A 25,917-nucleotide genomic window follows, 5' to 3' on the forward strand; every position below is an offset into this window, starting at 1 on the left:
TCTTTGACGTCATCTCCATCGGCCACCTGGACGGTGTAGAGACCCATCTGTCTATCCTGACCCTTACCAAGATAAGAGTACTGAGGTAACTGGAAGTCAAAGGTCAAAAGGAAAATAACACAATCAATATCAATACAACTTTATTGTCCATGTTAGTGAACAACAGAAATGTGTCTGCTTCTAGGTATTTATCATGGGGCTTATGCATTGATTGTCATCATAATCAAATCTTTTATTCTGTTGGGATGTCAATGACATGTATGATGGGTACCTGGTCTTAGGCACGTGTTTGGTGTCAAGGATACCGTGTCCCCAGCGAGGGTGGTGTTGTCTCTGGTCCATAACACCTGAGGTCCACAGTGAAAGTTATATAATCCTTCACCCATTAGTTCACTCATCTCTTTATGAGGAAACTCCCATGTGAACTAAACTATCTCTGCTTTTCTACAGTACAATTAACCATCAAGGCCTTGCCTTGTTTCAGCACTGTTTTTAAGAGACTCATAAAGGTGTTCATGGACTTCTGGACTGTTAAGAATAAAACGCAAAGACAGAGGACATCATAACAAGCCCAACGTTCATGCGGGCTGGTCTTCAAAAGCATTTTACAGCTAGCTTTTTAAAGACAATTTTAAGACATCTGTTGAGACACTCTTCCTTTTGGTTGAAGTTTCACTTTGTGGGTTGTGTTGACACAGAGCCTTACCCACAATGCTGTAGACATAATACACCTGGGGCGCCTTCTCCTCTCCGTACATGGCACCTCGGCAGATGTAGGAGCTGTCTTTCAGGATGTCGGTGATCCCTTTACTGGGATGATATGTTCCTTCCACATGGGCCTGGCTGCCCAGCTCATACAGGGTCACGTTAACGCCGGGGTAAAACACCACGCAGGGAATGGTACCTTCCTCTCCCTCCTTCATCATTACTCCTGGCCCCAGGGGAACAAACCATTTGTCTGGGTCTGAGGGGAGGACAGAGATCAGGTACATGTCCACCACATGTTAAACTTTGAAGAAGGGAAGTCAATTCTGAAACCAGCACTGATTTGTATTAACTTTGAAATGTCACAGTTTATCCCCCCATAGTCCTCCTATAATAGAAGAGATTGATGGTCTATGATGGCCTAGGATGGTATAGGATGGTCTATGATGGCCTAGGATGGTCTAGGATGGCCTAGGATGGTATAGGATGGTCTATGATGGCCTAGGATGGTATAGGATGGTCTAGGATGGCCTAGGATGGTATAGGATGGTCTAGGATGGTATAGGATGGTCTATGATGGCCTAGGATGGTATAGGATGGTCTAGGATGGCCTAGGATGGTATAGGATGGTCTATGATGGCATAGGATGGTATAAGATGGTCTATGATGGTCTATGATGGCCTAGGATGGTATAGGATGGTATAGGATGGTATAAGATGGTCTATGATGGTCTATGATGGTCTATGATGGCCTAGGATGGTATAGGATGGTATAGGATGGTATAAGATGGTCTAGGATGGTATAGGATGGCCTAGGATGGCCTAGGATGGTATAGGATGGTATAAGATGGTCTAGGATGGTATAGGATGGTCTAGGATGGTATAGGATGGTATAGGATGGTATAGGATGGTATAGGATGGTCTATGATGGCCTAGGATGGCCTAGGATGGTCTATGATGGTCTATGATGGCCTAGGATGGTATAAGATGGTATAAGATGGTCTATGATGGCCTAGGATGGTATAGGATGGTCTAGGATGGTATAAGATGGTCTATGATGGCCTAGGATGGTATAAGATGGTCTATGATGGCCTAGGATGGTATAGGATGGTCTATGATGGCCTAGGATTGCCTAGGATGGTATAAGATGGTATAGGATGGTCTATGATGGCCTAGGATGGCCTAGGATGGCCTAGGATGGTCTATGATGGTCTATGATGGCTTAGGATGGTCTAGGATGGTCTATGATGGCCTAGGATGGTCTATGATGGCCTAGGATGGTCTATGATGGCTTAGGATGGTCTAGCAGTCTAAGCCGCTGCCTCTGGATTACATCTAATAGATACTGCTATTTCAGAACACTGACTCCTCTCTATCTCTGTGCCATCCAATAAAAAATGTACAAATACATGAGTGGAACTGCCCCACTCCTTTAAAAAAAAATATATATATATATATATATATATATGAGGTTCATACATGGTGTTAAGTCTTACTCGGTACAAAGACTGCTATGTCCTTGGTCTCCTCTGTCGAGGGCTCCTTACAGACGTGGTTCCCAGAGTGTCTCCAGGTGACGTTGTGGAGGACCAGCACACTGGGGGTTCCTCTGTCCTCCACAGACAGTCCCTCCAGGCTGGGCTCGTGAGCAGACTTCCAGGTCACCTTGCTCCAACCAGAACAGACCACTGTGAAGGAGGAGTTGGTGCTCAGTCCTTTTCACTTGGGCTGAAGCTCCAGACTGAGGCTCTCTGGACAAAACTGCAGGAGCACTTGGAAATAATGAGAATAACAACACAGACACAGTCTTGATCGATTACAATATAACTTGCAGTATAAAAACACAAAGATGGCCACCAAAGATAGAGCCTTTGCCAAGCCCACCTCTTTACAAATGTGAAAGCGTCATGTTAAATAAAATACAAATGTGAAAGAGTCATGTTAAATAAAATACAAAAATGTGATGGAATCATGTTAAATAAAATACAAACGTGATGGAATCATGTTAAATAAAATACAAAAATGTGATGGAATCATGTTAAATAAAATACAAACGTGATGGAATCATGTTAAATAAAATGTGATGGAATCATGTTAAATAAAATACAAAAATGTGATGGAATCATGTTAAATAAAATACAAACGTGATGGAGTCAGTAAAATTGTGTAGAGAGAGGACTTTGAAGTTGAGTGCACATGCTCAGCGTCATATCCAGAGGTTGTCTTTGGGAAATAGACGTATGAGTGCTGCCAGCATTGCAGCAGAGGTTGAAGGGGTGGGGGATCAGCCTGTCAGTGCTCAGACCATACGCCGTACACTGCATCAAATTGGTCTGCATAGCTGTCGTCCCAGAAGGAAGCCTCTTCTAAAGATGATGCACAAGAAAGCCCGCAAACAGTTTGCTGAAGACAAGCAGACTAAGGACATGGATTACTGGAACCATGTTCTGTGGTCTGATGAAACCAAGATAAACTTATTTGGTTCAGATGGTGTCAAGTGTGTGTGGCGGCAACCAGGTGAGGAGTACAAAGACAAGTGTATCTTGCCTATAGTCAAGCATGGTGGTGGGAGTGTCATGGTCTGGGGCTGCATGAGTGCTGCCGGTACTGGGGAGCTACAGTTCATTGAGGGAACCATGAATGCCAACATGTACTGTGACATACTGAAGCAGAGCATGATCCCCTCCCTTCGGAGACTGGGCCGCAGGGCAGTATTCCAACATGATAACGACCCCAAACACACCTCCAAGACGACCACTGCCTTGCTAAAGGAGCTGAGGGTAAAGGTGATGGACTGGCCAAGCATGTCTCCAGACCTAAACCCTATTGAGCATATGGGGCATCCTCAAACGGAAGGTGGAGGAGTGCAAGTTCTCTAACATCCACCAGCTCCGTGATGTTGTCATGGAGGAGTGAAAGAGGACTCCAGTGGCAACCTGTGACGCTCTGGTGAACTCCATGCCCAGGAGGGTTAAGGCAGTGCTGGAAAATGGTGGCCACACAAAATATTGACACTTTGGGCCCAATTTGGACATTTTCACTTAGGGGTGTACTCACTTTTGTTGCCAGCGGTTTAGACATTAATGGCTGTGTGTTGAGTTATTTTGAGGGGACAGCAAATTTACACTGTTATACAAGCTGCACACTCACTACTTTACATTGTAGCAAAGTGTCATTTCTTTAGTGTTGTCACATGAAAAGATATACTCAAATATTTACAAAAATGTGAGGGGTGTACTCACTTTGTGATATACTGTACATATCTACCTCAATGACCTCGTACCCCTGCACATGGACTCTGTACTGGTACCCCGTGTATATAGACAAGTTACTCATTGTGTATTTCTTTAATTTTCTCTCTCTGGATTGTTGGAAAGGACCCGTAAGTAAAGCGGTTCACTGTTAGTCTACACCTGTTCTTTACGAAGCATGTGACCAGTAACATTTGATTTGATTTGGATTGTAACTGTAGAGGCCTTGCAGTGGTCTGGTAACTATAAGGCGCAACGACGGCTCGGAAACAGGGCCAGGAATGAGTTGGTTCACTGGGAGTGTACAGAGCATGTCAACTCAAGTAAGGTCTGTGAAATAGAAGCTCATAGAGAAGTAACAGCTGGAGGTTCCCATACTGCTTCTAAGAATTCACTCCCACAAACAACAAGTCTTACCTCTGCTTCATACAAATGTATTTGAAGGTATGTATGGGTTGTCTCAGGCCAACGGGACACTGCTCTGCTGTCTGTCTGGTACCATGAATTCCTCTCTGCTACAAGACCATCCAGACAGAGAAGTTAATGTCCTTCCCAGCTACAGTATGTCTTCAAAGTGAGTACAGATGGGGCATCGGTGGTAAGTCACAGGAAGGCGGTGCAGACAGAATCTCACTGAGATGTGACTGGCGCATGACACTGCCTTGGGGGTACAGATAGCCAGACAGCCAATGAGATCAACATACATATTGGGATAGGAAGTTCTTTTCTAATTAAGTATCATCTCGGGACTCATTCTCTTAGAGGAATTCAAACAAATATAGATTATTTGCCAGAAACCACAATCTGACTTTGCAAAAGGTTTGCAAGTGTAAAAGCATCAATATCTTGTAAGCCTATTGGCTCAGGTCCTATAATGTTAGTTGCTAACTGCCTAGAGGTGCTGGCTGGGAGTCAACATTTCTAATAAAACAAAAGAATCTGGCACCCTGTGACCTCATAGATCAAATAAAAGCTGTTTCCATGAACACACACACACGACCTCCCTCACCAGGGTGGTACCACTGAGTACGTGTGTAGGATCTTAATTTGATCACTCTTTTGTTCCTGATAAATTTCCTGCACCACAGGAAATGAAGATGAACTTCTTGATTTACATAAATTCACTGAAAACCCACACTACCATATGGTTGTACTAACAGTATTGCACTTTGCATGTAGCCTACTTTTAGCCAGCTAATAGTCTAACCGCAGATTAAGCAACATTATGGACTAAATGTAACAATCCTGTTGCTACATGATTATTTTGCTGTGACAATATAGGTCAAATTAAGATCCTACATCTGTAAATGAGAGATACTTTATCTATGGAAAGTCGGCATGAGAGTGAATTCCTAACAGGCCTGATCTGGGCATCGCCTCATCTGTTCCATCAGTAATGCTCTGGACCATGGTTGTATTTATGAAACTCTCTGGGCTGAGCTAAAAGCCTCCTAGCTGTTTTCTTATAATTGTGAGGGAGGCAGAGATCGAGCCTGGCTATCACATGCTCTCTGTGATGAGGAACACTGGCCTCCCTTGTGTGGCGGCGAGGGATTGACACACCAGACGTAACCAAACAACAGACACTGAGCCTGTGGCACCCTACCCACTAATGTTATTCCTATTGGAGAGGCTGCAAAAGAAACTGAACCTCTGTTTGATATGGCTTACACTCACGTATCCGATCTAGCACTGCAATGACTCCATTACTGGGACATTTCCAGTCCATGTACATTTTGCTTTGCTGAGGTTAGGAATATGCTGTTTCAATAGCAGTCTGCAATCTTTCTCATGGGGTATGGCACATTTCCCACAGGCTAAATAGAAGTGAAGAAGGCTATTTACGGGACAACATTCCATGGCTCACATTTACTGAGAGTTTCATCAGCATAGAGTCCTCACATCATTTCCATGAATACTTCTGAACAGTATATATACATGGGGTATGGCACATTTGTAGTTTTCAGTATTGAGCATGTGTTAATCTGTGACCCAAACAAGGCCTTAATTAATTTGACACATTTTTCATGCAGTGTCTGGATTGAAGGAAGGTATAGGTGGTGCTTTTACAGTAATGGTTTGACAGTGTATAATGCAAGTATACCCAGTTCTGGGGGAGAATAGTATTTTAAGCCATTGTTTTTAGTTGAGTGAAGTATTGCCCCCCTTCCTCCCATTGAGGTTACTTCCTGTGAAGGAAAGTGAATGGAGTATGACTGACAGTCATCCAAAGCTGTAATAGTAAATGAGCTAGTAAAGATAGTAGGGTGTATGGAATAATAAAATGTTGGTCAGTTATGCAAATGAAATCGCAGTTGAATAGTCAATCAGTGGTGGTCAGTGCCCTTTAAAATGAGGGAGGAGCATGGCCTTATTTATATTACAGCATATTGGATGACTGTCAGTCATACTCCATTCACCCAGTTCAACGTAACATCAATAGGTTTAGGCTACTACACGGCACTCAAATTTTCCCTATACCCATCATGAGGTTGCTACAACGTAGCCTATGAATGAATGAATGAACGTTTACAGGTGCACACAGGTCGAGAGACAAATCTGAGGGGACAGACACTGACATTCAATATCGGCTTTCACACTCTTGTCTGTGTCTAGCTGATATAGGGTGTAATCATTAGTCCAACAGTTGCAAACAAAGTTTCTATTGGACAAATTCAGGTATGTTTATCCCCGTTTTGTTCCATTTTCCTGCCGTTTAAGATTTTTTTTTTCAACAGAATCGGCGGAATGAATACACCCCTGATAATGGGTAAACACAGTTCACGTTCATAGCAGCCACGTTGTATTACATTTCTCACATTTATGCACTCACCTCTTCCCTTCGCTTGTGGACTTCAATGCACAACACACCAGCTGAATGCCAAACCCCTACACACAGGCCACACCGTTGTCACCATATTAGCTAAAGTAACGTCCTAGTCAGCATAGCTAATAGAACTAATGCGTTAGTAAACCCACTACAATCATGCAGTAACGTTACAGTGTACAGTCAGTTAGCAGTTACACGGCGGGCCCCAGTGGCAATAACGTAGTTAAATCAAAAGCTTACCTTGACTTGGAAGAGTTCCAGTGTTGTGTTGGATCGTCATAACCAGCTAGCTATCATAGCATCCCTCTGTTATAGCCAGCTAGCTATCATAGCATACCTCTGTTTGAGCCGGGTGTTTGCGTAACTGAACTAGCTAGCTAAATAAGTGACAGTGAAAGTGAAAAAAAATGTCAAAATCTATTTCTCTCTTGCCTAGGAGCATTTCTCTATTTAATTTTAGAAGAAATGTATTTGTTCTACTCACCACATTTTATGCACTGCAGTGCTAGCTAGCTGTAGCTTATGCTTTCAGTACTAGATGGATTCTCTGTTCATTTGATTGAGTGGACAACATGTCAGTTGCTGCAAGAGCTCTGATAGGTTGGAGGATGTCCTCCGTCATAATTACTGTGTAAGTCTATGGAAGAGGGTGAGAACCATGAGCCTCCTAGGTTTTGTATTGAAGTCAATGTACCCAGAGGAGGACAGAAGCTAGCTGTCCTCCGGCTACACCATGGTGCTACCCCACAGAGTACTGTTGAGGCTACTGTAGACCTTTTTTGCAAAATAGTTTTTGAATTATGTGTTTCAATTATTTGGTGACATGGTATTATATTTAGTATAGTTCTATTTAAAAAGGATAACTTTTTAAATGTTTTACAATTTAATTTTTATGAAATTCACAAAGGAGGATGGTCCTCCCCTTCCTCCTCCTCGGAGCCTCCACTGTAGTCAATATATATAATGAGCTCTGTGTGACTTATGGTGAATTGTGCAACAGTAGGGTAACGTACTGTATCTACGTTTTCTTTGACCATTGTGGCGTTGAAATTAAATCCAAGCATGTGTTATTGACCAGCCCCCATTGCAGAAGGGGAGTGATATGCATAGTGGGCAACTCTTCAACAGACATTTGTGGTTGTCGTGGTTCTCAACGCACTTTATGCTGTTTTCCTTTCATCCATCTTGGGAAAAAAGTTTGACCATCTTGTCAATGTAACTTAAATAGTTTTTACTCATGTCTGGAAAAAAACACTTGTCAAAACCCTCCTGTTATCATTTAGCTGTCTTGCCTGATACGTATCCCAGCTGCACTGAGAGACAAGTTATTCGAAAAAAAAATCAGAGTGTGACAATACCACAAGAGAGACGGATCAGGATGTGGATAGCATGTCACCCATCACCGGGTTGGGGATTTTGTAATGCCGAAAGCAGAGAAACCAGTACTGTCTCACAGACAAATGTGTGGGTTGGCAGTTGCAAACTAGTCTGGACTGGTTGCAGACAGAGAGAAGCAGCCGTGAACCCCCCTTGTTGTGTCATGTGTTAGAACAAGACAGAGAACAAGAAACAAGAAATATGATAGGGACAATATGGCCGTCTTTCAACACTTTGTCTTGTCTGTTGACCAGTAGGATTGCTATCTGTGCTCCTGTATCCTTTCTGAGTTGGAGAGAAATGTTGATATTGAGTGAAGTCCTTCAATCTGCAGTGAGATACCGGTAGAAACCTTCAGTCAGGAGTGTGCCTCAGGAGAGTGTATGGGAAGTCATCTCTTATGCGTTCATAAAAGCTCCCGCAATATCCAACAATCTTCTTGAAGCCATTAGGGTCAACAGTTTCTCCTCGTCCTTGAATCGTATGTGTGTGTGTGTGTGTGTGTGTGTGTGTGTGTGTGTGTGTGTGTGTGTGTGTGTGTGTGTGTGTGTGTGTGTGTGTGTGTGTGTGTGTGTGTGTGTGTGTGTGTGTGTGTGTGTGTGTGTGTGTGGCGTATGGCGTGTGTGTGGCGTGTGCATATGTATGTATGTACAGTACCTGTGTGCGTGTGTGTCTTTTCCCTCCTCCGTTAACTAATATAATAGAAACCGGGACACTAGATTCAGTACTTCAATACTTATGACTTTTTGGAGCTTCCACTTCAAACTAATTTACCTGTACTGTGTATTGGATCATATTCATGTGGAATTTCCCCCATAGCACTGCTGTCTGGAGGTGTTCGTAATGGTTAGTATGTTAGCATGTTCCTGCTGACTCTGACAGAGCAGTGTTTGTCATGGCTCTGCTCTGTGGAGGACACACAGACAGGAAATGAGGCAGACCCCGATTGCTGACCTGACCAGTTTTCGACCCGTGTGTGTGGGGTAACGGTCACCTCCCTACTCAGCATGCAGACAGAGGCCAACATATTCTACGGCTGCTTTTATGGTGGGTACGTTACATGTCATCCAGCATAAAGGTCCAAAGCAGATCTTTTTTTATCTCAAGATCAGATCATTGCTATGGTAACAATTAAGTACCTTACTGTGTTTTCTTTGGGGAAAAAATAAACAAAAATTTGCTAAATCATTCTTAGCTAAATGCAATTTGTTAAGCAATAATTTAGTTAGGACCGTTGGGAAGTCGTCTGAGGGACCTAATTGGAACATGGGCCTCATGGGAGGCATGTGTAACCTGCAAACTCTCTGTTATTGGCAGAGATGAGGGCAAACTCTCTGTTATTGGCAGAGATGAGGGCAAACTCTCTGTTATTGGCAGAGATGAGGGCAAACTCTCTGTTATTGGCAGAGATGAGGGCAAACTCTCTGTTATTGGCAGAGATGAGGGCAAACTCTCTGTTATTGGCAGAGATGAGGGCAAACTCTCTGTTATTGGCAGAGATGAGGGCAAACTCTCTGTTATTGGCAGAGATGAGGGCAAACTCTCTGTTATTGGCAGAGATGAGGGCAAACTCTCTGTTATTGGCAGAGATGAGGGCAAACTCTCTGTTATTGGCAGAGATGAGGGCAAACTCTCTGTTATTGGTAGAGATGAGGGCAAACTCTCTGTTATTGGCAGAGATGAGGGCAAACTCTCTGTTATTGGCAGAGATGAGGGCAAACTCTCTGTTATTGGTGATGTCACCAGGCGGTCCACAAACCCCACCCAAAAACCCCCAAACAGCTCTTAATAAACAAAATATGCATTTTCATAATTTTCCAAATCTCACAGTGTTATTCCAAAATTTCAGTGTGGGAATATATATAAAACACAGGATAATCATGCTTATGACTGTACTGCACCTTTAAATGATAGTGGTGACATTAGTCTTACTTTTGTCCCCCCAGTTTAACCAGAGAATAATGTATGACTTTAATAAGGAGTGGTAGAGATACATGTCATTTGGATGGCTCAAAGCCTGAAAAGACATTGGAAGCCATTTGACGTGTCTAGTACCAGAGCATGTTGTAGTAACATACAAATCACAGTGAAGCAACACAAACATAGAGGCAGACACATGCATACACACACCATGATAACATAAACACCATACACACACATACACATGGGCTTTGTGTTGTAAATACAGTATGTGGTAATGGAGTACGGGCACTAACAGAATCAAACAAAACAAAATTGGGAGTTAACTACCTACATTTGTCCAATCCACTACATTTTTTTGCTACAGTGCAAAACATGTTGCTTCGTCGTGTGTGTAATAAATACACCCCATTTAATGTGCACTATTGAATGGCGTGCTCCTCATTAATGCCACTGGGGGGAGACAGAGGGCAGTTCACATGATAAAGCCTTCACATAGGGTCATAATGACCGCAGACTATTTTTATGACCACAACAATAAAATACTCCATCTACAACTGTGCGGATATAGTTATAAATTAAAAGATTAGTAAATGTGATGACATTATCATTAAAAATTGAGGGACCAAGCAATAGTTGATAAAATATTAACGTAAAACTGACAGCAGAATGTTTGAAGTGTGGATAAAATAAATCACAATTGCCCTTGTTTGGAGAACACTGCTCTGAAATCAATTCTTACATAATTGATTTAAATTAATAAATTGATGTCCAAGATTTAGTTATAAGCATAAGCAACAAATGAAGCTTAATAATAAAGTTGTCCTCTGATTGTGTCTTGAGTGAAAATAAATAATATACTATAAAATGTACCGTGTGAAAATGGAGGGTAATCCCTCTTTATTGTATCCAAAGTATAGAAAATAGCACAACTACATGTCTGAAAACCTGAACATTAAATCTCGTGAAAATGAAATAGTCACATGCCTAACTAAACCAATACCATTGTACAAAACACTTTTGCACACAATTGAAAAATACAAATCTGAGTGATTATTGTAATTATAAACTGTTACTGGTCCCTGATAACAGTCTTGGACTCAAATTCATATTTTAAAACCATTTAATCTCTCTCTCTCTCTCTCTCTCTCTCTCTCTCTCTCTCTCTCTCCCTCTCTCTCTCTCTCTCTCTCTCTCTCTCTCTCTCTCTCTCTCTCTCTCTCTCTCTCGCGTTACATTTTATTTGGAATAGTCATGGAGTATGCCATTCAGAATGAATTAAATGTGGGAAAATGCCCAAATGATGAATTACAAACATGATACAATGTGAATTCTCCCACTGCTGGTGTTCTATTGAATTACATGTATGTATTGGCTCATTTCTCCACCTGTTCCATTGAACTGAATCAGCAGCCAGTCAGCAAGCCAGTCAGTCAGTCAGCCAGCAAATCAGTCAGTGTGTCAGTGAGTCAGTCAGCCAGTCAACCACCCAGCCAGTCAGCCTGTCAGTCTCCCAGTCAGCCAGTCAACTACCCAGTCAGTCGGCCAGTCGGCCACCCAGTCAGCCAGGCAGTCACCCAAACAGTCAGCCAGTCAGTCAGTCAGCCAGGACTTCACTGTCTCCATGACACACAGGTCATTCCCCCTGACTGGCTTCATGACACTGTGATGTTGACCAGGAAGTGACACCTAGTTGTGAAGTGTGACCTAACACTTTCAAGTCCTACTTTGAACTTAATGTTTTACTTTGTCTTACCTCTTCCAATTTTCATGATTCTTATTCATTTCTAATACCATAAAAAAATTACATCTAAATTCACAATAAAAACATTTCAGAGCAAGAAAAAGTATGAAACATACATCTAAATCAATACCATGTTTTTAAATCAGTAATGTATTTCAGAAACACAGACGGAGGCAGACTGCTAGTTTGTGAGAAGCAGTGGGAGATTGGCAAAGAGGGATGCATGTTTACCATGAGGGGCGGGAGGGAGGGGAGCATCTTCCTCAGGTCATTGTGCCCAACAAACACTGTGCCAGACAGACAAGGGTGCCTTGGGGCCCTGAGCCTGGTTGAGGAACCCCCTCAGGGTCCAGGCCAGACAGAGGTCACCTCACAGCATAGAAACAATCCTCCTTCTCACACAGCTCAGGTGAACACAGCACCAGTCCACACAGAACACAGTGCTCCCAGATGGCTACTCAGGTGAAAAAGAGCAGAGAGAGAGAGAGAAGGGAACAGTAGACTGCTGCTGTGAGATACAGTGGAGCTCAACGTCTCTGTAGCACTATACTATATATAACATACTGTAATATACTACACTATAAAATATAATAATAAAATACTATATTATGAAATACTACACTATAATATCCTGTACAATATATATATATAATATACTATACTACGCTACACTACACTATAATTTAACATGTAGTGTCCTTTTAAAAAATAATAATACTTTGCCTTGGACCATTTTGTATTGGTACAAATATAGCTATACTATAATACACTACACTATACTATAATTTAACATACAATACTATACTATACTATACTATACTATACTATACTATACAATACTATACTATACTATACTATACTATACTCTGCCCCACCAATGCTTCATCAGAGTGCACAGTAGGCTCCCACTGTTCATATACAGATTATTGTCAGATTATTATCAGATCATTAACTGGTCCAAACTGGTGAAACTGTTTCAAAATGACTAGTGCTGGATGTTAAACTGTTTCAAAATGACTAGTGCTGGATGTTAAACTGTTTCAAAATGACTAGTGTTGGATGTTAAACTGTTTCAAAATGACTAGTGTTGGATGTTAAACTGTTTCAAAATGACTAGTGTTGGATGTTAAACTGTTTCAAAATGACTAGTGCTGGATGTTAAACTGTTTCAAAATGACTAGTGCTGAATGTTAAACTGTTTCAAAATGACTAGTGTTGGATGTTAAACTGTTTCAAAATGACTAGTGCTGGATGTTAAACTGTTTCAAAATGACTAGTGTTGGATGTTAAACTGTTTCAAAATGACTAGTGCTGGATGTTAAACTGTTTCAAAATGACTAGTGCTGGATGTTAAACTGTTTCAAAATGACTAGTGCTGGCTGTTAAACTGTTTCAAATGACTAGTGTTGGATGTTAAACTGTTTCAAAATGACTAGTGTTGGCTGTTAAACTGTTTCAAAATGACTAGTGCTGGATGTTAAACTGTTTCAAAATGACTAGTGTTGGATGTTAAACTGTTTCAAAATGACTAGTGTTGGATGTTAAACTGTTTCAAAATGACTAGTGTTGGATGTTAAACAGTTTCAAAATTACTAGTGCTGGATGAAATGACTACTGTTGGATGTTAAACAGTTTCAAAATGACTAGTGCTGAATGTTAAACTGTTTCAAAATGACTAGTGTTGGATGTTAAACTGTTTAAAAATTACTAGTGCTGAATGTTAAACTGTTTCAAAATGACTAGTGTTGGATGTTAAACTGTTTCAAAATGACTAGTGTTGGATGTTAAACTGTTTCAAAATGACTAGTGCTGAATGTTAAACTGTTTCAAAATGACTAGTGCTGGATGTTAAACTGTTTCAAAATGACTAGTGCTGGATGAAATGACTACTGTTGGATGTTAAACAGTTTCAAAATGACTAGTGCTGAATGTTAAACTGTTTCAAAATGACTAGTGTTGGATGTTAAACTGTTTAAAAATTACTAGTGCTGAATGTTAAACTGTTTCAAAATGACTAGTGTTGGATGTTAAACTGTTTCAAAATGACTAGTGTTGGATGTTAAACTGTTTCAAAATGACTAGTGTTGGATGTTAAACTGTTTCAAAATGACTAGTGCTGGATGTTAAACTGTTTCAAAATGACTAGTGCTGGATGTTAAACTGTTTCAAAATGACTAGTGCTGGATGTTAAACTGTTTCAAAATGACTAGTGCTGGATGTTAAACTGTTTCAAAATGACTAGTGCTGGATGTTAAACTGTTTCAAAATGACTAGTGTTGGATGTTAAACTGTTTCAAAATGACTAGTGCTGGATGTTAAACAGTTTCAAAATGACTAGTGCTGAATGTTAAACTGTTTCAAAATGACTAGTGTTGGATGTTAAACTGTTTAAAAATTACTAGTGCTGAATGTTAAACTGTTTCAAAATGACTAGTGCTGGATGTTAAACTGTTTCAAAATGACTAGTGCTGGATGTTAAACTGTTTCAAAATGACTAGTGCTGGATGTTAAACTGTTTTAAAATGACTAGTGTTGGATGTTAAACTGTTTCAAAATGACTAGTGCTGGATGTTAAACTGTTTCAAAATGACTAGTGCTGAATGTTAAACTGTTTCAAAATGACTAGTGTTGGATGTTAAACTGTTTTAAAATGACTAGTGCTGGATGTTAAACTGTTTCAAAATGACTAGTGCTGGATGTTAAACTGTTTCAAAATGACTAGTGTTGGATGTTAAACTGTTTCAAAATGACTAGTGTTGGATGTTAAACTGTTTCAAAATGACTACTGTTGGATGTTAAACTGTTTCAAAATGACTACTTGGATGTTAAACTGTTTCAAAATGACTAGTGTTGGATGTTAAACTGTTTCAAAATGACTACTGTTGGATGTTAAACTGTTTCAAAATGACTAGTGCTGGATGTTAAACTGTTTCAAAATGACTAGTGCTGAATGTCAAACTGTTTCAAAATGACTAGTGCTGAATGTTAAACTGTTTTAAAATGACTAGTGTTGGATGTTAAACTGTTTCAAAATGACTAGTGTTGGATGTTAAACTGTTTCAAAATGACTAGTGCTGGATGTTAAACTGTTTCAAAATGACTAGTGCTGAATGTTAAACTGTTTTAAAATGACTAGTGTTGGATGTTAAACTGTTTTAAAATGACTAGTGCTGGATGTTAAACTGTTTCAAAATGACTAGTGCTGGATGTTAAACTGTTTTAAAATGACTAGTGTTGGATGTTAAACTGTTTTAAAATGACTAGTGCTGGATGTTAAACTGTTTCAAAATGACTAGTGTTGGATGTTAAACTGTTTCAAAATGACTAGTGTTGGATGTTAAACTGTTTCAAAATGACTAGTGTTGGATGTTAAACTGTTTCAAAATGACTACTGTTGGATGTTAAACTGTTTCAAAATGACTACTGTTGGATGTTAAACTGTTTCAAAATGACTAGTGTTGGATGTTAAACTGTTTCAAAATGACTACTGTTGGATGTTAAACTGTTTCAAAATGACTAGTGCTGGATGTTAAACTGTTTCAAAATGACTAGTGCTGGATGTTAAACTGTTTCAAAATGACTAGTGTTGGATGTTAAACTGTTTCAAAATGACTAGTGTTGGATGTTAAACTGTTTCAAAATGACTACTGTTGGATGTTAAACTGTTTCAAAATGACTAGTGTTGGATGTTAAACTGTTTCAAAATGACTAGTGTTGGATGTTAAACTGTTTCAAAATGACTAGTGCTGGATGTTAAACATGTTTCAAAATGACTAGTGCTGGAAGAAATGACTAGTGTTGGATGTTAAACTGTTTCAAAATGACTAGTGCTGGATGTTAAACTGTTTCAAAATGACTAGTGCTGGATGTTAAACAAGTTTCAAAATGACTAGTGCTGGAAGAAATGACTAGTGTTGGATGTTAAACTGTTTCAAAATGACTAGTGTTGGATGTTAAACTGTTTCAAAATGACTAGTGTTGGATGTTAAACTGTTTCAAAATGACTAGTGTTGGATGTTAAACTGTTTCAAAATGACTAGTGCTGGATGTTAAACTGTTTCAAAATGACTAGTGTTGGATGTTAAACTGTTTCAAAATGACTAGTGTTGGATGTTAAACTGTTTCAAAATGACTAGTGTTGGATGTTAAACTGTTTCAAAATGACTAGTGTTGGATGTTAAACTGTTTTAAAATGACTAGTGCTGGATGTTAAACTGTTTCAAAATGACTAGTGCTGGATGTTAAACTGTTTCAAAATGACTAGTGTTGGATGTTAAACTGTTTCAAAATGACTAGTGTTGGATGTTAAACTGTTTCAAAATGACTAGTGTTGGATGTTAAACTGTTTCAAAATGACTAGTGCTGGATGTTAAACTGTTTCAAAATGACTAGTGTTGGATGTTAAACTGTTTCAAAATGACTACTGTTGGATGTTAAACTGTTTCAAAATGACTAGTGTTGGATGTTAAACTGTTTCAAAATGACTACTGTTGGATGTTAAACTGTTTCAAAATGACTAGTGCTGGATGTTAAACTGTTTCAAAATGACTACTGTTGGATGTTAAACTGTTTCAAAATGACTACTGTTGGATGTTAAACTGTTTTAAAATGACTAGTGCTGGATGTTAAACTGTTTTAAAATGACTAGTGTTGGATGTTAAACTGTTTCAAAATGACTAGTGCTGGATGTTAAACTGTTTCAAAATGACTAGTGTTGGATGTTAAACTGTTTCAAAATGACTAGTGTTGGATGTTAAACTGTTTCAAAATGACTAGTGTTGGATGTTAAACTGTTTCAAAATGACTAGTGCTGAATGTCAAACTGCCATAAAGTGTGATATAAATAGCCAGCATTATATTATATTATATTATATTAAATTAAATTAAATTAAATTAAAGGTAGGTAGGCCTACTTTTCGGTTGATACTGACAGAATGATAAAAACTGTCACCTGAACTGAAATACATTGAATTAATTAATTATTACTGTATTGTTATCATTCTAATTATTTGGTGACATAATTATTCTGGTTTGTAGTATTTATACCTGTTGAAGCTGTTTTTATACACATCTGTTTTATGGTAGGATATAAATTAAAGTGACATATGACATAATACTTGGAATCTCCTTCATCAATCATAAATTATGTTTTTTAATAAATAGCTATTTTCTAAATCGCTTTAGTTATTTACATTTTTTGAATAATTGATCTAAAAACGTTATTATTTAAATACTTTATCTAAAGTAACATTTGATATTATATTTTGTAATGTCAGATAACTCAATGAAATGGCCCATACAAACTTTATTCTAGATCTAAATAAATAATAGAAAATGTAAAGAAAACTTGAAATATTATGTTCTATTTCGTTAGTAATTATTTTAACAACATGAACAGTAAGGTCTGAATCAATTACAATGACCTGCATGGACAATTTAATGTTCTCTTTAATTTTTCGAAGTTTAGGCTACAAAATCAACTGTATGATTTGACTGTGGGAGTTGGCTATATGAAGTCTTTTTTCGTTTTACATTCAATGTATTTCAATGGTATCGAAATGTAGACACAAAATCTGTGTTAATTGTGTGACCCTCATTAAACCTGGCTAAAACGTGCAATGTTTCTTCATCAGACTGGTTAAATTCCGTTTCTAAAGCACAAGAGAAAGATGACTAAACAGCGGAGAGGCATAAACTGGGGGCATCGAGAGGGCAATGAGTTGTATTAACATTCGAAATATCCCACGAGCCACTTCCTCCTGGTTTAGAACCCCCAGCCAACACCCTCTCAGATTGGGACCTTACAGAGAATGTCGTGAAAAGGTGGGCACGATACTAGACCGACATATCACCTCGGAGATCTGTTTGAAATTCCCCTCAATACAGCCGTGGAGCCGCGCTGTCTGTTTCAGCTCAGCATAGAAAAAAATAGGCCTAGATTACTTAACCCCAAAGAAGCAGGCCAATTCCATGTTTTATATAATCATACAAGTACATTTGAATTTAAGGTCACCTGAAATATTTCTAACTGCAGTGGGATAGTAAAATATAGGTCAACTCTTGAAATAAAGATAAATATATATGCCTAATACTATAAAGATTATATCACACAAAACAAGTAAAGGCATGAGGAATTTTGAAGAGGACAAAGACATAATGTATCTAAGGAAATATAGGTATTTTAAAGAGGGCAGTATTACATTTAATAAGGATTTATTGGGGCACAACATGATTTTATACTATCTGCTCATTTGAAAAAGGCCATGGTCACTCCAGGGCTCTCTACCACGTTCCTCGACCCTTCCCCATTTTATTCCACAAGTTATGCGGGCACGGCAGTAGCAGGTTCTCCCGTTGAGAAAATCAACATGAACTCATGTTAGTTTCTCCTGTGCGATTTGTAGCATTCTTCTCGACGCCCAGGACGGCTTTGATGCTGGTGCTCGGCTCCCTTTGAAATGCAGGGCCTTCTCAAATGCAAATCCACCCTGATGGGATAAGGCGAGGGAGGGAGATGAGGGCTATAAAATGTTGACGTCAGCGCGACAACTCCTAACCCGCAGCGTGTCTAGCAAACAATAAGTTAAAGAGTATAGGTGGAACAGCCAGGTGGAGGAGGCCTTTGGTTAAACAGAAACCCGGGGAAGAGGAGGCAAGAGTAACGCACTGGACGCACACTATGCGCAGGAGTTACCATTCGGAAATATGTACGTGAGTTATCTTTTGGAGAAGGACACCAGCATGTACCCAAATTCAGTGCGACATCCCAGCCTAAACTTGAACCATCAGAACTTTGTTCCAGCACCTCCGCAGTATACGGATTTCAGCGGATACCATCAAGTTCCTGGGATTAACAATGACCCTCACCACAGCCAGACTGGGGCCTGGAACCCCGTTTACGCACCGCCGACCCGGGAAGACTGGTCGCCCTATGGGCCAGGTACAGGACCGTCCACATCGAATCCGGGAGCAATTGGCTATAGCCCCCCAGAGTTCTCTCCAGTCCCACAACCCGGGCTTCTCCCGTCGTCTATCAACTCATCTGTAGGTCAGCTCTCTCCCATTTCTCAGCGCAGAAACCCTTATGATTGGATGAGGCGGAGCGCGCCACCGGCAAATTTAGGTAGGTTATTTCATACATCTTTGTAATCAAGGAGTGTATAATTTTGTTGTCCATAAGACCATAGAAAATAAAGCGTAAATCATGAAATATGTATTAAATTAAACGTACCTGTAGCAAAGCACACACTTATATGAAATAATGTGTCAAATTCAGTGTCTTTGGTCCATTTTTTTCTGAAACCACAGATACTGAAATACTGTAGGCAATACGCAGTCTTGAGAGGAAAAAGCTCAACCAGAACAACTGCGCTTCCAAATGCGTGCACCTGTTCACTGAATTCAGAGACGAATTCATGATTCAACTCAGAAAGAAGGAATACCAAGGTTACCTGGCTGTCGCTTGGTTGTTCATAGCTGATTCATTCGTTAGTATTTGTTCAATCCCATCAAGGTATTGGACATTGCATATTGTTTACTGACATAAACGTTATCTTGCGCGGTCATCAGCCCGTTTGGTCCTCTCATGCTCACTATTATTTTGTGAACTCATGAATCTCACCTCACATGCCGTCATAAATTAGTGGTATTATCTCGTGTGTTTTATGGTTATAATATGGCCTATGTAATGTATTTACAAGTTGAGGGTAAACCAGGGTATGCAATTTAATTGCATTACATTAAAGTGTTCAATGATTATGCTTATGATTATAATTGCCTATCATCGTGCAGTAAAAAGTAATAGGCTAGTATAGCTTATAACAGTCATAATATAGTCTAGGCTATATAAATGACTTTATTACCATATTTATGATCATCTTCGTATTCATCTTTGATTTTGTCTGGTGTAACTTATAGACTTCACAATTATGTTATTATGTTCCTCCTATTATGTGAGCAATCCCTCGTCCCGCGATACATGTTACCGGATTGTTTCATAATATCAATAAGAATTCTCTAGTCAGTTGAGACGGCTTAACCTGGAAGTGATCAGATGAAAGAAACCATCTGGGGTTTTGAAGATGTTGTTATGCAAATTAGACCGTTGGTTGTCGTCTTGTATGTCGTAGGGCTCTAGAATGGTTTGCTATGTTGTAATTCTTTGTTAGCCATTATGTCTCTTGGCAGGAGTTCTTGTTGTCGATTTACTTTGATGTCGCTCGCTTTGTTCACGCTTGTCCTCCACTAGACCTTCCTTATGCGTCATAATGGCCTGCTGATATAATACGTCATAAATTGACATCATATGACATGACATTTATGAAAATACATATTTTACTGAATTGAATTGAATGGGCACGGAAGCACATTGGTGTACTGTTCCTACAGATGTATTAACTCACTTGCTGTATATGCCTGTATTTCAGTTTGATCCTCTCCGCCCTCATACTCAACTCTGGGTCTTCAACTCAGTTCCACTGCTCTGCAGGGATGTCAAACTCATTCCACTGAGGGCCTAGTGTCAGCTGTTTTTTTTCTCCCTTTCAATTAAGACCTAGACAACCAGGTGAGGGGAGTTCCTTACTAATCAGTGACCTTATTTCATCAATCAAAGTACAAGGGAGGAGTGAAGACACTTGGCCCTCCGTGGAAAGAGTTTGACACCTGCTCTAAGGCCTCTATCTGAGATCCTCAAAAGGCCTACACATGTCCCAACATCTTGGTTTTATTGACATTTTGGACATAAGTATGTCATCAGTTCAAGCAAGCAGGCCTATTTCACAGGAGCCTACACACCAGCTCCTCCAGGTCTCACCGATGATCTCGAAATAACTGCTACTGAATTTGCAAGCATGTAGTTTGAAGGCATGTGAATCCTAGACCAAACTGGCCACCCTAGTGCCAAAGAGTGAGATGGCTATACGGTGCAATCGAAAAGTATTCAGACCCCTTGACTTTTTCCACATTTTGTTACATTACAGCCTTATTCTAAAATGTATTACATATTTTTTCCTCATCAATCTACACACAATACCCCATAATGTTAAAGCAAAAACAGGTTTTTAGAAATGTTTGCAAATGTATACATTTGGTTGTTGTTGAAATATCACATTTACATAAGTATTCAGACCCTTTACTCGGTACATTGTTGAAGCACCGTTGGCAGCGATTACAGCCTTTAATATTATTGGGTATGATGCTACAAGCTTGGCACACCTGTATTTCGGGAGTTTCTCCCATTCTTCTCTGAAGATCCTCTCAAGCTCTGTCAGATTGGATGGGGAGCGTCACTGCACAGCTATTTTCTGGTCTGGCTGGGCCACTCAAGGACATTCAGAGACTTGTCCGGAAGCCACTCCTGCTAGGTCTTGACTGTGATGAGGGTCAGGGGTGGCAGGGTAGCCTAGTGGTTAGAGTATTGGACTAGCAACCGGAAGGTTGCAAGTTCAAATCCCCCTGCTGAAAAGGTACAAATCTGTTGTTCTGCCCCTGAACAGGCAGTTAACCCACTGTTCCTAGGCTGTCATTGAAAATAATAAATGGTTCTTAACTGACTTGCATAGTTAAATAAAGGCTAGAAGAGATATTTAAAAAATTGTCCTGTTGGAAGGTAAACTTCTGCCCCAATCTTAGGGCTTGAGTGCTTTGGAGCAGGTTTTCATCAAGGACTTTGCTCCGTTTATCTTTTTCTCAATCCTGACTTGTCGCCCAGTTCCTGCCGCTGAAAAACATTCCCACAGCATGATGCTGCCACCACCATGTTTCACCGTAGGGATGGTGCCAGGTTTCCTCCAGATGCGACACTTGGCATTCAGGCCATAGAGTTCAATCTTGTTTTAATCCGACCAGAGAATCTTGTTTCTCATGGTCTGAGAGTCCTTTAGGTGCCTTTTGGCAAACTCCAAGCGGGCTGTCATGTGCCTTTTACTGATGTGTAGCTTCCGTCTGGCCTCTCTACCGTAAAGGCCTGATTGGTGGAATGCTGCAGAGATGGCTGTCCTTCTGCAAGGTCCTCCCATCTCCACAGAGGAACTCTGGAGCCCTGTCAGAGCGACCATCAGGTTCTTGGTCACCTCCCTGACCAAGGCCCTTCTCCCCTGATTGCTCAGTTTGGCCGGGTGGCCAGCTCTAGGAAGAGTCTTGGTGGTTCCAAACTTCTTCCATTTAATAATTATGGAGGCCACTGTGTTCTTGGGGACCTTCAATGCTGCAGAAATGTTATGGTACCCTTCCCCAGATCTGTGCCTACAGACAATCCCTTATATCCCAACTGTTGGACCTTATATAGACAGGTGTGTTTCCAAATCGTGTCCAATCAATTGAAGTTACCAATCAAATTGTAGAAACATCTCAAGGATGATTAATGGAAACAGGATGCACCTGAGCAAAGGGTCTCATAGCAAAGTGTCTAAATACTTATGAAAATAAGGTATCTTTTTAAATGTTTTATACATTTACTGAAAATTCAAAAAAGTTTTTTGTTTTGTCATCATGTGATATTGTGTTAGATTGACATGGAAAACAAATAGTGAATATATTTTTTGAATAAGGCTGTAACGTAACAAAATGTGAAAAAAAGTCAAGGGGTCTTAATACTTTCCGAATGCTCTGTAAAAAGCTTTTCTCTTTGTATAGAAAACCTACCAGAAATCAAGTTGTTGTCAGTGCCTGGGACCACTTATGATTAACAGAGGCAGCAGGAGCACAGACTTGCGGCTGCCATAAATGTCCATTTCACTGCACCTAATGGGCCCGGGCCCGTTCAAAAATACATGTTTAACCCACATGTATCGTTCCAGTTCATGCGGTTATCTGGTTGTCCCAGACGAGGAGTTTTATGGTCCATGTTAGCGATTAACTCTAGACAAGAGCCATGTCATTTTATCATATCAGCCAGCTGACCATTCATTCTCATGAACGTCTCATTAACCTCCACCGCTAAACCATTTTATCTTAGCAGCCATCAGTGACATCGGTACACAAGTGCAGTGCTGCAGATTGTGTGTCAACCGCATTCTCTACTTATACAAAGTAAACATTTCCACTTTTTAAAACTTTTCACGTTTGGATTCACGTCATGGGTTCTTGAATGCTCTGGTATTTTCGTTGATGGTTCCAGCAAGGGAGACTATTGTTGAATATTTCCGGGTCGACTACATGAATTATTACATATTTTTTGGGGATGCTTTGACACCTGCCATTCTGATTAAATGCTTATGTACAGTCTCAGTTTGCCCCTTGGAAGCCTCGTGACGCAAACCCTGTTGTCGCTAGTGATGGGAGCCACTCCAATCAGTACAGTGTTTCATTAACGCAGTATGGAGATTGTATGGGTCAATAACCCCGTAGACATGCACCATGCACCTCAGACGCCGTCCGCTTGGGAGTGGTCCGTCTGTGTCAACATGGTAATTAGAAAACAACGGTCATCAGAGAAGAGGTAGCTATTATGAATCAGGAGGTGAAGAGAATCAATTAGGGGTCGATGGGAGCAGGAGGGTGTGTTCTGTGTTTCAACAGCCTAATGGTCTGGATAACTCTCTGGTCATCAGGCCGGGCCTGGCGCCTTTTACAGGCAGGCCCCTCCCCCTCTCAGCTCACACATTTTAATCTTTAACTTGGTTGCTGCTGCTGCACTTAGGTCCGTCGTTCACTATGGACAGAATGAAGTGACTTTTGATTTACGGTACCTAATTAAAAAGACAAGCTGATCTCAGAGCTTTGCTAGTTCATCTGTGTGTGTTTTAGTGAGAGGTTTCATGTATGAAATGAAGCAGAAACCACATTTTCACAGATGTCTGTCTCATCTTTATTTACTCATCTAATATCGGTTATTTACGGCATGTAAGTTAATGTGAAATCTGATTGTAGCATTAACCCAGTCGTCCTCCCATTATGACCAATGCAGGTGAAGCCCTACTGAGAATCACATCTCAATCTTATGCAAATGTCTGTTCAGCTAGTTTTTGCTACAGATTTGAATGGCAAACAATATGGACAGGGTAGACATTCTATTAACATAACGTCTGTTAATGTTCAAATAAACATAGAAGTCGTTTTTTTAATCATCTCTACGTTACACACACAATATGAAGGTTGAATGATGACCATACTATAACTCTGTTGCAGGTGGTAAGACACGAACGAAAGACAAGTACCGGGTGGTGTACACAGATCACCAGCGCTTGGAGCTGGAGAAGGAGTTTCACTATAGCCGCTACATTACCATCAGGAGGAAAGCAGAGTTGGCCACCTCTCTCTGCCTCTCAGAACGACAGGTCAGACAACACCACAGCAGGCAGTCTCTCCCTCTCCCCCTCTCTCTCTCCCTCTCTCCCTCTCTCCCTCTCTCTCTCTCTCTCTCTCTCTCTCTCTCTCTCTCTCTCTCTCTCTCTCTCTCTCTCTCTCTCTCTCTCTCTCTCTCTCTCTCTCTCTCTCTCTCTCTCTCTCTCACTCTCTCTCTCTCTCTCTCTCTCTCTCTCTCTCTCTCTCTCTCTCTCTCTCTCTCTCTCTCTCTCTCTCTCTCTCTCTCTCTCTCTCTCTCTCTCTCCCTTTTAGTAGACTATCCACAGAGCACTTATCTCCAATCTTTTGTTTATTCCACAGGTGAAAATCTGGTTTCAGAATCGGCGTGCCAAAGAGAGGAAAGTGAACAAGAAGAAGATGCAACAGCCTCAGGCAGCGTCCACAACAACACCTACTCCACCCAGTAATGTTGCCATGGTGACCAGCAGCAGTGGCGGCCTAGTGTCTTCATCCCTACAAATGACTATCAAAGAAGAATACTGAGGACGGAGGTCTGACGTGAAGAAAAAGAAGAAGACTTTGTGTCATATCTAACCTGCAATAGAGACCCCAGTCAACAGCTTGAGTAACATGGGGACAAGGCACATGCAGGGGTCAACACCTACAGAGAAAAAATATTTGTAAAAGACTGGCTGCTGTTTCCTGCGCTTTTGTTTTTGGAAAAGGACAAGACAGACCAACACGAACGTTGGCTGTGCGCAATAGATTACGTGCTGGGGGTTTCGACGAACGGTGGCGATTCCACGTCGAATCATCGGGAAATGGATAGAAAATTAAGGCCCATGTTCTGTGGTCAGAGGCGGTAGGACGGCCACCCGCTGTGCACATGTTCATGTTGGTCCGTCTTGTGAAAGAGAGACAAAGAACTGAGAAAGAGAAAAGCTATAAATATATATAAATATTAAACTGTTGTCTTTTACTGTTATCATGGCTTCTATTGTTTCTTCTGCTGATACTGGAAATACCTGGAAATGGTTCAGATCCCGCGCAATACTAATACTAATACGTGTATATTTTCAAAGTAATTTGTATTAAAAGCTTTATTGTAACATCTTGAGCTCATTCTTTATAGTAGGGAAATGGAAGATTGTTGGAGCGCATCTTCAAGCTATATATATTTTCCTAAAAGGTTTTACAACATGAACATCTGTCACACATTTAGGATTTACATCATTTTGAAATCATCTACAATGTGAAATCATACTTTAATGTTTTACAAGGCTAAGTAAGTTTGACCATAAGCTAACTGCTCACTACATATGCTTTTTAGAGGCACTAAAGTGACAACTGTGAATATACAGGAATTGCTGGGATTAACATCATTGAAGAAATATGATTTCAGATGGCACTTCATCTCGGAATCAATATAATTTGAGAACGTTAAAGAAAAGTACGTACGTAATCATTGTGTTTGGTCTTGTATGTATTATTTTGTATCATCGTGGGGCTTTGAAAATCATCAGGTTAGAGGAGACATTAAAAAGTGGTGCAGTGGATGAAAGTGACAATGAGACAGACAGGGCCAGAGACAATGAGACAGACAGGGCCAGAGACAAGGAGACAGACAGGGCCAGAGACAATGAGACAGACAGGGCCAGAGACAAGGAGACAGACAGGGCCAGAGACAATGAGACAGACAGGGCCAGAGACAGTGAGACAGACAGGGCCAGAGACAATGAGACAGACAGGGCCAGAGACAATGAGACAGACAGGGCCAGAGACAATGAGACAGACAGGGCCAGAGACAATGAGACAGACAGGGCCAGAGACAATGAGACAGACAGG

The 25,917-nt window shown here is 40.4% G+C and overlaps 2 protein-coding genes across 2 annotated transcripts; one reads left to right on the forward strand and one right to left on the reverse strand.

The window, feature by feature from the left end:
• On the reverse strand, positions 1–11,867 carry LOC127930827 (uncharacterized). Its single transcript, XM_052521757.1, has 4 exons — positions 11,839–11,867; positions 9,456–9,946; positions 2,201–2,419; positions 1–964 (listed from the first exon to the last, which is right to left on the reverse strand). The coding sequence occupies exons 1-4, from the start codon at positions 11,865–11,867 to the stop codon at positions 612–614; spliced, it is 1,092 nt and encodes a 363-aa protein (XP_052377717.1). The 3' UTR covers positions 1–611.
• Positions 11,868–18,394: 6,527 nt separating this feature from the next.
• Positions 18,395–25,181, forward strand: cdx1b (caudal type homeobox 1 b). The gene is made up of 3 exons (XM_035771664.2): positions 18,395–18,949; positions 23,956–24,104; positions 24,433–25,181. Exons 1-3 carry the CDS (start codon positions 18,532–18,534, stop codon positions 24,613–24,615), a joined length of 750 nt encoding a protein of 249 aa, XP_035627557.1. The 5' UTR covers positions 18,395–18,531; the 3' UTR covers positions 24,616–25,181.
• Positions 25,182–25,917: the final 736 nt, after the last annotated feature.

Source organism: Oncorhynchus keta, chromosome 6 (genome assembly GCF_023373465.1).
Source record: "Oncorhynchus keta strain PuntledgeMale-10-30-2019 chromosome 6, Oket_V2, whole genome shotgun sequence".
In the NCBI taxonomy this organism is placed as follows: domain Eukaryota; kingdom Metazoa; phylum Chordata; class Actinopteri; order Salmoniformes; family Salmonidae; genus Oncorhynchus; species Oncorhynchus keta.